Below are 18341 nucleotides of genomic sequence, written 5' to 3'. Positions count from 1 at the left end.
GCTTCATGATGGCGAATTAAAAGGCCGTCATTCCATAGGAGGCAGCCGTCATTCCGCGTCAGGTGACATGTTTACGAGAGTAGGGGTGTAGGCGGACATATTTGGAAAAGGATGAGCGCGTGCGCTATGGGGATCACCGTAACATCGGGGTCTTAATATCGCATAATGGAGCTATTTTAATGCTATTTTGGCTTCAGGATGGCGAATTAAAAGGCCGTCATTCCATAGGAGGAAGCCGTCATTCCGCGTCATTCTGCATGTAAAATATGTGTAATGGTCTTAGCAAGAAGTATACCTAAAATATAGTTGATATGTGCAATAATTTCAAAAATATTAATATAAAAGTCATTTTCTCCCATTATAGTCAATTGGCATTCCTTATCTGCAGACAACACTGTCATTCCACTGTCATTCCACTGTGCTATTTTAATGCTATTTTGGCTTCAGGATGGCGAATTAAAAGGCCGTCATTCCATAGGAGGAAGCCGTCATTCCGCGTCACGTGACATGTTTACGAGAGTAGGGGTGTAGGCGGGCATATTTGGAAAAGGATGAGCGCGTGCGCTATGGGGATCACCGTAACATCGGGGTCTTAATATCGCATAATGGAGCTGCTTTAATGCTATTTTGGCTTCAGGATGGCGAATTAAAAGGCCGTCATTCCATAGGAGGAAGCCGTCATTCCACGTCAGGTGACATGTTTACGAGAGTAGGAGTGTAGGCGGACATATTTGGAAAAGGATGAGCGCGTGCGCTATGGGGATCACCGTAACATCGGGGTCTTAATATCGCATAATGGAGCTATTTTAATGCTATTTTGGCTTCAGGATGGCGAATTAAAAGGCCGTCATTCCATAGGGTGCAGCCGTCATTCCGCGTCAGGTGACATGTTTACGAGAGTAGGGGTGTAGGCGGGCATATTTGGAAAAGGATGAGCGCGTGCGCTATGGGGATCACCGTAACATCGGGGTCTTAATATCGCATAATGGAGCTATTTTAATGCTATTTTGGCTTCAGGATGGCGAATTAAAAGGCCGTCATTCCATAGGAGGAAGCCGTCATTCCGCGTCATTCTGCATGTAAAATATGTGTAATGGTCTTAGCAAGAAGTATACCTAAAATATAGTTGATATGTGCAATAATTTCAGAAATATTAATATAAAAGTCATTTTCTCCCATTATAGTCAATTGGCATTCCTTATCAGCAGTGTCATTCCACTGTCATTCCACTGTCATTCCTTTTAGTATGTCCCTGTGACCCCCCTTTGCGGGTTTATAGTGTAATATGTTTTGACCAACGCTGTTTAGGCAGCCCTTGCAGGACACCAGCTACTTATTTAAAATAATGACATCTGGGACCTATGCCCAGTTTCGTGCCCAATTTCTACCCAAATCCTTGTTGGTCAAAAGAAATTGCAAGTGGGTGATATATAAGTGACCCCTCTGTGTTGATTTCTGGCGTCAAATTTGTGGTCCAACACTCATTTTCCCTTGTAAAAGTGATTGTCCTGAATAAGAAGCTGGAGCTCGAATAAGAAGTGAATTAGAAGCTGGCCTAATAAGAAGCCAACTTCAGCCTCGTGTATATAGGAGTGTGTGTGTGTGGGAGTAATGTAACGCTCAGTATATACTAGTGTGAGGTGGGGTAATATACAGACACACAGTATATAGGAGGGGGATATACATAGCATACAGAAAGCTGGTGACGGTGGCAGCGGCTCTGACAAACCGATCCCACAGGTGCAGGTCCCCCCGATCAGGCTGCGCTTTACCCTCTCCCCCACCCGGGGGCGCTGTCTCCATCTCTCCCCGCTGTCAGCGTCCTGCCGGCCGGCAGCTGCTCAGCGATTCCCCGAGGCCTGGGTCTGGGCCTCGCCTCTTCCGTCAGACATGGCGGCTAAGAAGGCCGGCTCCCGGCTGGAGGTAGAGATTGAACGCTGCCGCTCCGAGTGCCAGTGGGACCGGATCCATGAGCTCGTCAAGCAGCTGTCCGCCAAGCTCATCTCCAACGGTACGGGCCTGCAGGATAGTCCGGGGATCGGTGTGCGGCCTACCTGGGCACCGGCACTGGCACACATAACGGGATCCTGCAGCATTATTACCCGCTGTGCCCACTTATGTGTGCCCCCATTTCTCTGCAGTGCCCACATTACCCGGTTGTGCCAACCAATATGTGTCCCAATTTCCATGCAGTGTCCACCATGTACCCCGGTGTGCCCACCTAATATGTACTTCTATTACCCGGCTGTTGCCACCTATGTGTGCCCCAATTTCCCTGTAGTGCCCACCTATATGTGCCCCCATTTCCCTGCAGTGCCCACCTATATGTGCCCCCATTACCCGGCTGTGCCCACCTGCATGTGCCCTCACTAATATTTGTTGACACTGAGGGGTACATTTACTAAAGCTTCCAAAATGAAAAGAGGTGATTTTGCCCGTAGCAGCCAATCTGATTCTGTCTTGCACTTTATAGGATGCAACACAAAAATAAGACTCTGATTGGTTGCTATGGGCAGCATCATGCTTCATTATTAGGAGTTTTAGTAATATTGTCCCTAAAAACCTGGCACCCATCTGTCCCAACTGCATGGCCCTAGGTCAGAGTTGTACACCTAGAACTTGGAATGGGAGCTGCCTCCACATGGGACACCCCTGTACGTAGGAGGCAGCTGCACCCCACAGTATACTTACAGACCTACCTTACTGTCCTACTCTGTACTCAGTGCTTCAGCCTATAGTATGCCTGTCCCATATGTGCTGTGCTTTGTGCTGCAGATGACATGGCTGAGCTACTGTTGGGAGAAGCCAAGCTGGAGCAGTACCTGAAGGATAACCCCCTTAAACAAGGAGCCAGTCCGCGGGGGCCGCGGCCGAAGTTGACCGATGTGCGGAAACACCTGACGGCAGCCTTGGACAGAGGCAACCTGAAGGTATGAGAGTACACTGTCAGTCATTAGCCTCCTGTTGTGCCTGCCCGTGTCACCTGGTCTCTATGTAAGTCCTATGTTCTCTGTCTCCATAGTGTCCTCACACACTGTATGTTACCAAAGGACATACAGCAAAATGCATGGTGGCTGCGACTATCAGCTGGTGGTCTGGCATAGAGTCATTGTACCAGTTACCAGGCATTCCCTATCAGAGGGGGTACAGGGATGGTCTGGCATAGAGTCATTGTAATAGTTACCATCCATTCCCTTATCAGAGGGGGTACAGTGGTGGTCTGGCATAGTCATTGTACCAGTAACCAGCCATTCCCTATTAGAGGGGGTACAGTGGTCTGGCATAGAGACACTGTACCAGTAACCAGGCATTCCCTTAGCAGTGGGGGTAAAGTTACTACTCTGGTAGGTTTGTCCTGCCCAGGGGTTAAAGTGAGGGGGAACGGACGTCCGGTGACACAGCTAACCTTGGTATGTAGGAGGGTCCGCAGGAGCCAAGGCACCTACGCTGGAAAGCTTTTCCCCTAGACGCAGGCTCCTCCCCTTCCGCATCCCATCATGCTTCAGTTCCTTTTAGGTGCCCACAGGAGTGGGTGCAATTCTGATCAGCTGCAGCTGGCTTTTTTCTTGATTTTTTTTGACTAGATTAGCTAGTTTTTTCTTATTTTATTAACTTAGTGATTAGTGCAGGTTTTTTCGCCAGTGTGCTGCTTCTGACAAGAAGCGCTGAACACTGAGAGCACAGCAGAGGCTGACAGAAGCGCGTCCTGTCAGCGCTCTGTGTGCAGGGGTGGGCTGTCTGCACCCACTGCACAGTGCTTAACCCCAGCTTTGCTGGGGTTTGCCTGGGCCCTGGGAGTGTCTGGAACTGGCTCCTTGTCTAGAAGGGGATCGTGGGGGAAGGACCTCCTGCGATGGCGGGCACCATCTTGGATGGGTTTGCAGACTGAAATCCCACTAGGGAAGTGAAGTCTGCTACAGGTGTCCAGCGTAGCTGGACAACTCCAAGTTATCCCGACCTGAGAGTTATCCCGACCTGAGTGAGGAGAATCTATTGTGGCTAAAGGGGGAAAGGCACCAATACTGGCTTCCTACCCCGCTGAAGCAGGGACTTGGTCCCTTCCTACTCTGTGTGCGGGCGCCATTTTCTCTCCATAGCTGCGGAGCTGAAGCCTGGCTGAGCTTTCTGAAGTACACAGAGTGCAGTTCTCCTGGAAGCGCTATCCTCGCTGACGCTGAGTCGCCTACAGCAAGCAAGACAGATAAGTGCACTGTATATACTGCCTTGTGCTTTGCCTGACATTGTGCTCCGTGGGTTAACATTACTGATACGGGTGATAATGCTGCTGCTGTGTGTGTGTGTGTTTGTGTGTGTGTGTGGGGGGGACACGTTGTTAAACTGCAATGTTTGCGGGGTTAATTTATCATGTGAACAGGTGGACCAAGGGGACCTTTGCCCTGCTTGTGAATCTGTGCCCGGCAATGCGCATGCCCAGGGGTCTGAGCAACCCGAACCAGCATGGGCTGCGGCGTTGGGAAGGTCTATGAATGCCTTGGTTGAGACTCTTAAGAGGCAAAAGGATAACTTTTATAAAGTCTTCTGGCCCTAGCTCTTCCTACTAAAATTCTATGGGATCCATTGCTCCTTCACAAGGGGACCCCTTATTGCTGCAGGTCATACATGACACTGCGCAGGGGATACATAAAATGAATGCACTTATGGAAAAATTAGCAAAAACCCCTGAGAGCCCTTCCTCCTTGCGGCCTTCAGCTACACCTCCTCTGTTACCGGTAGATTCAGATGATGATGGTGTTTGTACAGATGATTTATCTAGGGATCTGAGGGAATAGAATAGAATCAACTTTATTGGCCATGTGTGCTTGCGCACACTAGGAATTTTTTGTGGATATACAGTGCAGCATCACCGGGGATCAAAAAGGGGGGGGGGGTGGGGGCATTACATACATTACATTGAGACATTACATGTGGGGAACGCAGCCCGCCGATCAGCACAGCGCCTAGGCAGCCATCCGCGGCGCCACTGGTCGCTGAAGTAGCTGTGGAAGGTAGCAGTAACAGTATGAGCACAAACATTGCAATTAAAGCAGAGACAGTACAGTTATCACATAGGGGACACGGGGTTACATATGGCTGAGTGCACAGATCCTAGGCAGCCATTTGCGGCGCCAACTTGTATCTTCCTGGGGTGGTGGTGGTGATGGTGGCAGGGGGAGGGGGCAGAAAGAGTCAGTGAGGCCGGGGGAGAGTCAGTCAGGAAGGGGGGGTGGAGGGGGAGGGGGGCCTGCAGAGTTACCCGGGGCCGGTGCGGCCTGTCTGGGGGGGATCCTGCCAGACTGATATGATGTGGAGACCTGCCCTGCCCCCAAACTGCCTTGTTCAGCCATATTCCCCCAATGCAGTGTGCGGGGGATCTTCTGATCCTGTGTTGTTTCTGGGGGGGGGGGGGGGTTGGTTCCCCGGACAAATGTTCAGATGGTGCTGCCGGTGGTGGGTTGCTGCCAGGGGGGGAGAAGATGCTACTGCGGGTGGGGGGGCCGCGCTGCCCGATGGTGCTGCTGGGGGGGGGCCGCAGTGCTGCTCGATCGATGGTGCTGCAGGCGGGAGCACAGCTCTGTCCGCCTCTGGCCGGGTGACGCCGCATCCTGCGCCGAGGGGACACGGTGCTCACTTCTCACCCTCTCCCGCCGCAGGTCACCTCCTACCGCCTCCTCCGCTCTGATCCCAACGACCGCCTCCTCTCTGCCCGCCGCTGCCGCCACGCTGCTCCGGAGGCCGGGGGTATGGAGCCTCTCCTGCCGCAGGTCACCTCCGACCGCCTCCTCCGTTCTGCTCCCACCGGCCGCCTCCTCCTCTCTGCCCGCCGCTGCCGCCACGCTGCTCCAGAGGCCGGGGATGGTGGAGCTCCATGGATGGGAGATCGGAGCTCCACGTGATGCGACCATCCCCGGCCATCACCGGAAGTCAAAGACTGATGCTCAGGAAGAGGCTGATGCTTCTGTCCCAGGGATTGAGGATTTAATCCTGGCTGTAAAACAGGTTTTGGATTTGTCAGAGGAGGACAAAATACAGGCTCATTGTATTTTTAAGAGAATGCGCAGAGAATCTGTGACTTTTCCTTCGGATGCCGGTATGGTCTCCTTGTTGGGGGAAGCTTGAAAAGTACCTGATAAAAAGGTGTCTGTCCAAAAGATATGCAAATATGTATCCCATGCCTGAGGAGCATGTGAAGTTGTGGGAGAAAGTCCCATTAGTAGATGCCCCTGTGGCTAGATTGTCAAAGGCTACTGCATTGCCGGTTCAGGGTGGTGCAGCCTTTAAGGATCCAGTGGATAAGAAGGTGGAAGGATGCCTTAAAGCATTTTTTTAGGGAGTGGGATATACACTCCGCCCCATTATTGCTTCTGCTTGGGTAGCAAAAGCTATGATTAAATGAGGCTTTGGGAGATCAGCTGCGGCCTGATTCTGAGGCATTTATCCTTGCAGAGAAACCCAGATGTACAGCAGAGTGCATCTCTGAGGCAGGGGAAGAAGGCGCAAAAATGGCGTCAAATGTATCCGACACATCTGTGTCTGCTAGGCGAGCCCTCTGGCTTAAGGCCTGGGATGCAGACATCGAATCAAAGAAAGCCCTGGAGACCCTAGCGTTTAAAGGGGAGTTGCTTTTTGGCTCTGAACTAGAGTCCATCATAAAGCAAGCCACAGGGGGAAAGAGTACTTTTCTTCCTACCTCTGCTAAACCTTCAGGCTCTAAGTTTGGGGCGTTTAAGCCTGCTTTTCGCTCCTCCTTTTGAGGGGGAGCGTCCAGTAAAGGGCAGGCGGGAAGAGGTAGATTCCCTGCCGGTAGAGGGAAAGCCGCCAAATCCAGATTTGGGGCCTTCAGTAAGAAGCAAGTGTCTAAAGGAGAGGATAAATCCTCTGCATGACGGGGTACAGACTCCCCGTTTTAGTCTCAGAAGGGGGGGTCGCCTCCTGCAGTTCAGGGACAGGTGGAACATTACGGCCTCAGACCCTTGGGTCCTTTCTATTGTCACAAGAGGTTATCAGATAAATCTTAAGGGGAATCCTCCACAGAGATTTCTTCCAACCCCTTTAACCAGGGAAGCCATTTCACGCAAGGTCCTTTCAGGGGCGGCGTTGGCTCTCAGGGAAAAAAGGGGGTTGTGGTCCCGGTTCCTCAGGAGGAACACAAGAAAGGTTTTTATTCAATCCTTTTCTTGGTTACCAAACCAGACGGGTCAGTCAGACCCATACTAAACTTGAAGTCTTTAAATCAACACCTTTGGGTGGATCACTTCCGCATGGAGTCCCTGCGCTCAGTGCTTGGCAGCATAGAGCCAGGGGAATTTTTAGCATCCATAGACATTCAGGATGCATATCTGCACATACCCATTTGCAAGTAACATCAGGCCTTACTTCGCTTTGCGATAGGGGAAACTCATTTACAGTTCCAGGCCCTACCCTTTGGTCTGGCCACAAAGGTGATGGCGGTTATGGCTGCGTCACAGCGGCTAAGGGGGATAGTGATCATTCCCTACCTGGATGATCTGTTATTCAAAGCAGAGTCAGAGGAGAAGTTACTAGATCACTTATCAGTGGCAACTCGGTTCTTGCTGGACATGGGTTGGGTGCTCAATCTACCCAAATCCTATTTAAATCCCTCTCAGAGGTTGCAGTTTCTGGGAGTAATCCTGGACACCCATTTACACCGGGTATTCCTGTCACAACATTCAAGTTTTTTAGTGATACCTGCTTGTGAAATCCTGCTGGTTCTGCTCTGTCTCATGCTGCTGACAGCTATGTGTGAGTTTGAACACTGCAGGCTGATTACAGCACCTGGGTGAATCCATGCTGCCAGGCAGTTCTGTGTAACCTGACCATTGCTTATTGATTAAAGCACGTGAGTGAGAGACATGCTCAGCCCTCATTGATTGAGGCACCTGTGAGAATCCAATTCCTTGTGCTTCCTGTAAAAGGCAGCCTCTGGCAGACAGACTCTGCCAGAGTATAGGTTCACTAACCTGCTCCAGTGTTCCCAGTGCTTGGTCTGATATCCTGTGTTTCCAGTGTATGATTCCGGCTATTCTCCTGCCTGATCCTCCGGTACCGTGTCTAGTGATTCCAGTGTATGACCTTGGCTATCCCGGTGACTATTCTACGGTCGGCTCCCTGTGTACTGCATCCGTGACATCCTGTGTATGACCTTGGCTTATTCTGTGACAATTCTCCTGCCTGCTCTCTGTGTACTGCATTCTGTGACTCCCAGTGTATGACCCGGCTAGTACTTGGACTCTTGCTCAAGCCTGCTCCTTCATTACCTGTATCTGTCTGCAAGTTCCTGACCCAGCTAGTCTGACCATGAGGATTCCAGAGCTTACCCTGCCTTACGCCCAGTGTTTAACAGCACCATGTGGGAAACCTGATCAGGGGGCCGCGACCGGCGTACTGAGTGCAGCGAAGCCCAAATGCCGCTTGTAGGGGTCACTGGCGAAAACCACCGGTACGGTTAGACCATGCACCCCTGAGTCAGGTCAAGCCAATTCCCGGTCTGCTATTCACCCTTCCGAGTCTAAAACCGTGACAATTCCTTCCAGAGTCCAAAGCAAGGGACATCAGTCAGTTAGTACTACTTTTACTACAGGCTTCAAGGCCTACTGTCTGGCAGGGGGTGAAGCTCCTCGGCAAGATGGTGGCGAATTTCGAGAAGCTTCAGTTTGCCAGGTTTCATTCCAGAAAGTTTCAATGGAACATCCTTTCCTGTTGGTCAGGGAATGCGAAAACCATGAAACAAGAGAGATTACTTCTCTCTCAGGAGACGAAGGAGTCCTTACTCTGGTGGACGGTCATAGAGACCTTGCAGCTGAGGCGGTCACTACGCTCTTGGGACTGGTTGGTAACTTCCAATAAATAACTCGGACCTTCGAGCAGTCTGGAAGACTCTCCAGCAGGCCGAGTATTGTCTGAAGGGCCTTCCGATCAGAGTACAGTCGGACAACGCCACGACTGTGGCTTACCTGAATCATCAGGGCGGGACTCGTGGCGTGATGGCGATGCAGGAAGTCTCGCGGATCTTTGTCTGTGCGGAAATCGACATTCTGGTTCTGTCTGCTGTCTTCATTCCGGGGATCCGGAATGTAGAAGTGGATTTCCTCAGCCGGGAGGATCTGCTGGAGGGGGAATGGTCATTACATCAGGAGGTATTTCAGGAGATTGTGAGTCGCTAGGGGCTACTAGATGTGGATCTAATGGCATCCAGGAACAACTGTCAGGTTCCGAAATTCTGTTCCAGAACCAGGGACCCAACTGCCTGGGCGGTGGATGCCATGACGGTTTCATGGCACCTTCATCTGGTCTACATTTTTCCTCCGTTCCCAACGATACCACGGGTTTTGAGAAGAGTGAAGTCTCAGCAAGTGTGGGCCATTCTAATTGCTCCAGACTGGCCCAAGAGGTCATGGTATTCGGACATTCTGAAGTTGTCAGTGGAATCTTGGCCCCTTCCTCTTCGTCAGGACCTTCTAAAACAAGGGCCATTTCTGCACCTGGACCTTGCTCGGCTCAGTTTGACGGCCTGGCTTATGAGACCTCCTTATTAAAGAAGAAGGGTCTGTCTGATGCAGTTATCCAGACTATGCTTAGCCAGTCTCAGCTGCTAATTATCATTGAGTCTGGAAGATTTACATCAGGTGGTGTGAACTTCAAAAAGTACACACCTCCAGGTTCAAGGTGTCTAGATTGCTAGATTTCCTGCAGGATGATTTCTCCACATTCTGCAGTCTCTAAAAGTACAGATTTCTGCTCTGTCCATTTTCTTTCAGAAAAGGATAGATTTTTTTGCCTGAAGTACAAAGCTTCTTACAGGGTGTTACCAGGTTAAAACCCCCATATAGTCAGCCGGTGCCGCTGTGGGATTTATCTTTGGTTCTGTCTGTCTTACAGAACCCTCCTTTTGAGCCTTAAGGTCGACCGACCTTAAGTATGTTTCTTGAAAACTTACCTTTTTGTTAGCCATTGCTTCGGCTAGACGTGTTTTGGAGTTGGGAGCTTTGTCCTGTAAATCTCCACATTTAATTTTTCATGAAGATAGGGCTGTGCTTCGAACAGTGCTTAAGTTTTTGCCAAAAGTGGTTTTTTCCTTTCATTTAAACCAGGAGATTGTGCTCCCGGTGTTTTCCCCTCCAGAAGGGGCTAGAAATAGGGACGAATTAAGGAAGTTGGACGTAGTTTGCGCCTTGCCAATTTACGTCAAAAGGGTAAAGGACATCCACAAAACAGATCTGGTGTTGGTTCTGTATGATGTGCATAAGAGAGGTTGGCCTGCTTCTAAGCAAACCATTGCCAGGTGGCTAAGGTCAGTGATTGCCTTTGCTTACACCAAGGTAGGTAGACCTGTTCCTTCTCGAATTAATGCACATACCACCAGGTCAGTTGCTTCCTCATGGGCTGTGCGTCATGGAGCTACAGCAGAGCAGTTGTGCAGGGCTGCCACTTGGTCCTCTGTTCACACCTTTACCAAATTTTACAGGTTCCATGAGTTCATGTCAGAGGACGCTTCATTTGGACGGGCAGTAATGAGAACTGGCAGTCTGAGCGTACCCTCCCATAATACCGGCTTGTGAACGTCCCAAGGTGAAGCTGTGTCACCGGACTGGACGAAAGAGAAAAGGGGATTTTTGCAAGAACTTACCGTTCGAACCCCTTTCTCTGGGTCCAGTCGGGTGACACAGCGATCCCTCCCCTACGCTCAGTAAGTCATACCATTCATGTGTATCATGTTATGGTTATATGATTGTGCATATAAGATGTCGGGCATTGTACTGAGTTGTGTATCCTAGTGTGCTCTAGAAAGTGAACTGAAGCATGATGGGATGAGGAAGGGGAGGAGCCTGCAACCAGAGGAAAGATTTCTGCATAGGTACCTGGCTCCTGCGGACCCTCCTACATCCCAAGGTGAAGCTGTGTCACCGGACTGGACCCAGAGAAAGGGGTTCGAACGGTAAGTTCTTAAGAAATCCCCTTTATTCCTATGGAGTTAGTTAGATTAACTTTTAGTTTTGTAGTGATTATTGTTCAACAGAATTAGTTGTTAATTATTGCTCCAACGGGATTAGTTATATGAAAATTTGTACAATCCTATTGGGAGGTGGACAGTAATATCCCTTTCACACCAGCCAAAATTCCAGAGTTATTCCCTGGAACAACCCTGGACCAGTGCTGATGTGAAAGGGTCCAGGGCCAAAGTACAGGCACTGATGCACTGGGATTTCAACCCTGCTAGCTACCAGGGTTGGTCCCACTGGCGTAACTAAGCTACCGCAGCCCCCGCCATGGCGGGGAGGCGCAGAGTAACTATGGGCGCCTGGGGGGCTGCGGTGCTATAGTTACCCGCTGCGCTGCTGCCCGGCCGCATCTGTGGTCACTGCCCGTCACTCGCTCCCGGCGCCGGCTCCTGCTGATAATGAAAAGTGACACTTAGAAAATGGCTGCCCCCGTATTGCAGACAGTTTTGGCAGCCATTTTCTAAGAGTCACTTATCATTATCAGCAGGAGCCGGCGCCGGGAGCGAGTGACAGGACAGTGACGCAGATGCGGCCGGGCAGCAGCGCGACAGGTATGGGTATGGGAATGGATATCGGGGGGGGGCGCGCGCCGAAGGGGGGGGCGCGCCGAAAAAATTTGGCGGGGGGGCGCAATATATATAGTTACGCCACTGGTTGGTCCAGGGACCTTCCAGGGTTACTGGCTGGTATTAAAAGGTGCAGGGACATGTCCCTCCTTTCCGTGTTGCATCTGCTGATTGGCTATACAGGGAAACTTCTTCTTGTGGATTTCCAGAGACGTTTAGAGGCATCACACAGCATGCAGGAAGACACTGTGCATGCACTGTAGCACAACAGACCCCAGCAATGCTATTTAACCCCTGCAAGCCTGCAATGTCTGCAAAGGCCCTCCCTCTACCCCTCTCCCCTCCCCCTCTCTAATGACCTCATTTTAGTGGGCCTAAAAAAGACAATTTCTAATGACATTCTCATAGAAATGCAGGGTCATCCCAGGTTCAGTATGAGAGGTGTCAACCCTGGATGTCCCTGCTTCAAAAGCAGGTGTAAACGATGTCAAACTCAGGAATGTCCCTGGAAATTAATTTCCGGGTTAGTCTCTGCATTTTTGGTGTGAAAGGGATATAAGTGATTATGTCCACTTGTAGACACTCTCTATTCCCCTGTCTGGTCAGACAGAATTATGTCAAACTAGAGGGGAGAAACCTCCCATTACCTGCTTGCTGCGTGTCACCCAGCCTTGTGCTTGAAACTCTGTTTGCAGTAATCTGGTGTTACAGGCTTTATAAAATATTTGCAGGTCTGTACGGGGTCCCTGTTTATACCAAAATAATGTGTTTTCCTCCTCTTTTGAGTATCAGCGGCTTCCTTAAATGATGAGCTCCGATAATTTCTCATTATCTGAGGAAGCTGCTGATACTCAAGAGACAGGGAAATGCATCATTTTGGAATACACGGGGACCCCCTACATACCTGCAAATATTCTCTAAAACCTTTAACACCAGATTACGGCAAATACAGTTTAGAGCAAAAAAGGTTTCTCCCCTCGATTTTTGCATCAAATTTTGTCTGGCCAGACAGAGGGATAGTGAGTGTCTACCTCTATCTCCCACTAAGTGGATATAGGGGCAGATGTATTAAGCTTTAACAAGAGATACAAGCAAGGGTGATAAGGAGAGATAAACGTCCAGCCAATCACCTGCTAACTGCCACGGTACAGCCTGTGTTTGAAAAAAGTCAGTAAGGAGCTGATTGGCTGGATGTTTATCTCTCCTTATCACCCTTGCATTTATCTCTTGTTAATGCTTAATACATCTGCCCCATAATCACTTAGTGACCACCCCCGAATAGGATTATACAGGTTTTGGGACACTTAACATTTTCCTTTATACAGATTTTTGCACCAACTAATCCCGTTGGTACAATAATCTGTACTTGTTTCCTAGAACGGCGCCCACTAAGCAATTTGCTTAGTGGGCTATTCTGCGTAGGGAAATCGCATCGCATGGGCCATTTTAGGGCCGTGCGATTCTCCTATGTCATTTATTCACTGCTCTCTCAGCTCCGGGCCATCGCATTGCATCTGCCACATGCGATCGCATGCGATTTTATAGGGTGTGCGATGCCATGACGTTAGGTATACAATAATATGATTGTATGTCCCAAAAATAGATTTAACGCATCCCCCCCACTATCCACGCCACCCCGAAGCGTGGCGAGCGGTGGCGGAACGTGTCCTCCGACTTTTTCATTACCCCACTATCCACGTCGGAGTAGAGTTGATTTTATATAGTGTGGCGAGCCACCGAGCCCGAAGCGTGGCGAGCGCATGCGGAATACAAAGTAATCCGCGTCCCCTCGCGGGGCTCGCCACGCTTCGGTCTCGGTGGCTCGCTGCGCTCGCCACACTAAATAAGATCAACTCCGCGCCGATGTGGATAGTGGAGGAATGAAAAGGTCGGAGGTTCCGCTGGCGTGGATAGTGGGGGGATGCTTTAAACCTTTTTTTGGGACATACAATCATATTATTGTATAGCTAATTTCATGGCATCGCACATCCTATTAAAACGCATGTGATTTTGCGGGACATGCGATGCGATATAGTGGGGTACAATGAGCATAGAAAAAATTACATTAAAAAAATCGCATGCCACTATAAAGGCCCATGCTATGCGATTTCCCTACAATGCCGTACGTAGGAAATCTGGGCGGCGTGCTAGGAAACAAGTACCCAATAATCACTACAACTAAAAGTTAATCTAACTAAGGGGGTTATTTTGGTTCACTCCTTCTGGCAAATTCCTTCTAAAACCACTTTTACACCAAAACTGCCGGGTCGCACCTGGGTTTTTGGACCCGGATGCGACCCGGCAGTTGTTCCCTTTTACACTGGTGTCCCCCGGCATTATGCCGGGTAGGGGACGCCGGTGAAATCGGGCCCTGAGCCGGTGCTCGGAGATATCATCTCCAAGCGCCGGGAAACCTGCCAACCGTCACCCCTGCAACACCGCCTGACACCCCCGCAATGACGACCGACACTCTGGGGGCAAACCCAGCACCCACGTAAGCTGCTGGGCTGCCCCCAGCCTCCGTGCGCCTCCTGCCTGTGTCCATGAGGTGAATGGATGCCGCACACAGGCATCCATTCAGCTCTGCTGCTGTCTGCATAGTACCGCAGACAGCAGCGGAGGCTTTACACAGCCCCTGCCCAACCTCCAGACTGACCTCAGGATGCTGCGGAATAATATCTGTTGTGGCAATTTTTTTTCTCTTTCAATGGTCCTGGTGACACAGCTCAACACTGGTATGTAGGAGGGTCCGAAGGAGCCAGTCACCTATCCTAAAGCTTTAGAGGGTAGGCTCCTCCCCTACTGCATCCCTGGACTCTCCAGTTCGTGTTAGGTGCCCACTGGAGTGGGTGCTATTCTAAAGGGCTGCGGGAGCAGCCGAAGAAATAGAGTAGTTAGGGAATTTTTATTGTTTTATTAACTTTCACCCTAGCTAGGTAGGCACAGTGTGAGGATTCTCATAGTGAATCCTCACACTGCTAGCGCAGCAGGAGCTGACAGAATCGCGTCCTGTCAGCTCACTGTGCACAGGGGAGACGCTGTCTGGCCTCCCTGTGCAGCGCTTTTAGCCTCTTTTAAGAGGCTGCCTGGGCTCCGGAGCATCCTGAAACCGGCTCCACGTTTAGGTGGGGATCATGGGGGACAGGCGTTCCGTGATGGCGGCGGCCATTTTATGCGGAGCTTACACGCTGAGCTCCTGATTGAGAGGACAGCAGCGCTGTGACAGGCATGTTCCAAGTGGTCCCCATTCGAGGGGGAGACACTGGAACTAGGAAATCCTACCTAAGGAGCGGCTGGCTGGGGGTGGCTGGCGCCAAAAGGTCACGGACCCCGCAGCAGCAGGGACTTTTGGTCTCTTCCTTCACTCTGACTTTGGCGCCTTTCAGAACGCTTGCAGCGGAGCTGAGCTGGCTAATTGATCCTGGCAGAGTGACTTGGATTTCCTGGGCATCGCTTCCCCGCAGTTGAAACCAACAGACAGCTAAGTGACTGGGTGCATTGCCTCTGTATAAACGCTTGTACATTGGCCCTTATTCTGGTTGGTGCGGTCGAGCCGCATATGCGGCTCCGACCGCACCAGACGAATCCCCGCCTACAAGACGGATCGGCACGGCCGTCCGTACACGGACGGCTGCCGATCCGCATGAAAATGGCGGGGCGTACGCCTCCACCATTTGGGAGCTGCCCCCTGCATTCGATGGTCGATGACCATCGAAGGCAGGGCCGCACGCTCCCCCCGCTCACGCAAGCTTAGAGCACACGGACAATCGTCCGTGTGAAAGCTTGTATTGGGGCGGGCAGCTGACATCCGGCGATGTCAGCTTTCCGCCCCCATCACTGGCGTCATAGCCTCATTACCATGCATACGCCCCGCGTTTGCATGGGAACGCCCATGAAACGCTGGGCGTATACATAGGGTAATGAGGCTATTAAGCCCCTCACACCCCTATACGCCCCCTTTGCGGCGTCTAAATTTTTTACTCGGCGAATTCCCCTGCACATGCGCAGAGTGACCTCTGCGCATGTGCAGAGTGTAAACATCGGCGGTACGGCCGCACGCGGTCCGTACCGCTCAGATCAAAATAAGGGCCATTGTTTGCACTGTGTATACTGATAGTTATACATTTATCGCTTACATCATGTCTGAGCATCAGGCTGTGGTTTTGGGGGAGGGAGCCCTTAGTGCACTGAGCGCGTGCAATGTTTGCACACAAAAGTTTGTCCCTGAGCAGATGGCCAAGGGGGGCTTATGTATTACTTGCGCTGATGTGAGACCCATGGGCAGTGAACCCCATAGGGCTGAGCAGAGTGAACCTGCGTGGGCCAGTGCCCTAGGCAGGTCAGTAAACGCTTTGGTGCAGCTTCTAGACAGGCAGAGTGATGTGTTGGTAGAATCACAGAGACCTATGCCATCATCTCAGCAGTCTTCTGGCTCCTTGCCTCTTACCCAGGCAGATCCTGCGCTTATTCAGGTGATGCAGGATACTGCAAAGGGGATCAACAGGTTCAGTGAAATACTGGACAAAATGGATGATGTGGCAGGGACCCCTAAAAGGTCTTATGCTATGCCTACTGTGGTAGATGAGGAGGAGGGAGCGTATACTGACACCCCCTGGGAGGGTGATGATTTTGAAGAGACCTCTGCTGCTGGTATAGAGGATCTTATTGTAGCTGTGAAACAGGCTTTAAAACTGTCTGTGGAGGATAAGACTCCTGTTAAAGGTGTTTTCAAGCGACAGCGGAAGGAGGCTGTTACTTTTCCTTCAGATGAGGGGTTGCAGGAATTATTGGAAGGGGCTTGGAAAACCCCGGATAAGAGGCTACAGATGCCTAAGAGATTCCTTAGCCTGTACCCCATGCCAGAGTCTCATGCTGAACTCTGGGAAAAGGTGCCTTTTGTGGATGCTTCAGTGGCACGTTTATCCAAAGCTACGGTATTGCCTGTACAGGGCGGTGCAGCTTTTAAAGATTCTGTGGATAAAAAGCTGGAGGGAAACCTCAAGGCTATTTTTGAAGGGGTGGGGTTTACCCTACGCCCCCTTATTGCTTCAGCCTGGGTCTCTAAGGCCATGATAGAGTGGGCTGGTGAATTATGAACCATGCTGCAAGCTGACCCTGGTGCTTTGCTTATAGCAGAGAAGATTAAGGCTGCTGCAGAATATGCGGTGGAAGCAGAGGAGGAAGCTCTTAAGATGGCGACCAGAGTGTCCACAGTCTCTATTAATGCCAGGAGAGTGCTCTGGCTTAAGGCCTGGGAAGCGGACAATGAGTCCAAGAAGGCCCTAGAAATGTTAGCTTTCAAGGGAAAGTTGCTTTTTGGTTCTGAGCTAGAGGAAATTATAAAGCAAGCCACGGGCGGCAAGAGTACATTTCTGCCGGCCCCCTCAGCAAAGCAGACATCCAGATTCGCTGCTTTTAGGCCATCCTTTCGGCCCTCCCCTAGAGGTGGTGCGTCCTTTCGAGGACAGTCTTTCAGGGGAAAGTTTCAGGCCTCTAGGGGCAAAACTCAAAGGTCCAAGTTTGGCTCCTTCCATAAGAAGCCTGCCTCCAAGGGAGAGGACAAACCCTCCGCATGACTGTCAGGGGATAGGCCCGACAGTGATAAAGGTGGGGGGGGCGTCTCACACATTTCAGGGACGCATGGGCTTCTCTAGACCAGGATTCCTGGGTCTTAGAGATTATTACCCAGGGTTACAAAATCCCTTTCAGAGGGTTGCCTCCGAAGAGGTTCATCCCCACACCCGTGCCAAAACAGGCGCTCCTTCGCACAGCTCTTATGAGAGCGGCTCATTCCCTTTTGGAAAAAGGGGTGGTTATTCCGGTTCCCAGGGCAGAGTGGAAGAAAGGCTTTTACTCCACGCTGTTCCTGGTGCCCAAACCAGACGGGTCTTTCAGACCAATACTAAACTTGAAATCCTTAAATGTCCATCTATGGGTAGACCATTTCAAAATGGAGTCTTTAAGGTCAGTACTCCTGAGTCTGGACCAGGGAGAATTTTTGGCGTCCATGGATGTCCAGGACGCATATCTGCACGTTCCCATTCACCCGGGAACATCAGACCCTGTTGAGGTTTGCTATAGGAGACCTGCATTTACAATTCCGGGCGTTACCCTTTGGGCTAGCGACCGCGCCAAGGGTATTCACAAAGATAATGTCAGTGATGGCGGCGGTGCTGAGGCTCAGAGGAATCACAGTAATACCCTATTTGGACGATCTCCTGTTCAAAGCAGGGTCAGCAGCCATGCTTCAAAGTCACTTGGCAGAGGCCATCAGTTCTTTGCAGGCTCACGGCTGGATTTTAAATTTACAAAAATCTCAGTTGGTACCGTCACAGAGGCTTCAATTCTTGGGAGTCATACTGGATACCCATCTCCATCGGGTTTTTCTCCCGGAGGTAAAGGCCAGGGATCTGGTCACTCTAGTGCAGGAGATTCTCAGAGCTTGTCAGTATGGAGGTGCCTCAAGCTCCTGGGGAAAATGGTGGCGTCATTCGAGACGCTTCAATTTGCCAGGTTCCACTCTCGGGTGTTCCAATGGAACATTTTGTCAGCCTGGTCAGGAAACACTCTGACCATGAAGTCGGAGATGATAGTGCTGTCTTCGGACACTCGAGACTCCTTGAAATGGTGGACAGAAGTAGATTCCCTTCAGTGGGGTCGGTCATTACAGACCTGGGACTGGTTGGTAGTGACTACCGACGCCAGTCTCAGGGGCTGGGGGGCAGTAGTCCTGGATCTCAGGCTGCAGGGCCTGTGG

At 50.9% G+C, this 18341-nt stretch overlaps 1 protein-coding gene across 3 annotated transcripts in view; it reads left to right on the top strand.

Moving 5' to 3' along the window:
• The first annotated feature begins 1667 nt into the window (after positions 1-1667).
• Positions 1668-18341, top strand: part of TTC7B (tetratricopeptide repeat domain 7B) — a 71480-nt gene continuing 54806 nt past the window's right edge. The window contains exons 1-2 of one of the 3 annotated variants that reach the window (XM_083166395.1): positions 1668-2011; positions 2776-2930. In XM_083166395.1, the coding sequence (XP_083022521.1) occupies positions 1891-2011; positions 2776-2930 (276 nt within the window). In that variant the 5' untranslated portion in view covers positions 1668-1890. The remainder of the gene's footprint in view (positions 2012-2775; positions 2931-18341) is intronic. The other 2 variants (XM_083166393.1, XM_083166394.1) reach the window with 2 other exon arrangements.

This window comes from Crinia signifera, chromosome 12 (genome assembly GCF_055691185.1).
Source record: "Crinia signifera chromosome 12, ASM5569118v1, whole genome shotgun sequence".
Taxonomy (NCBI): Eukaryota; Metazoa; Chordata; class Amphibia; order Anura; family Myobatrachidae; genus Crinia; species Crinia signifera.
This window is presented reverse-complemented; position numbering and strand designations above follow the sequence as displayed.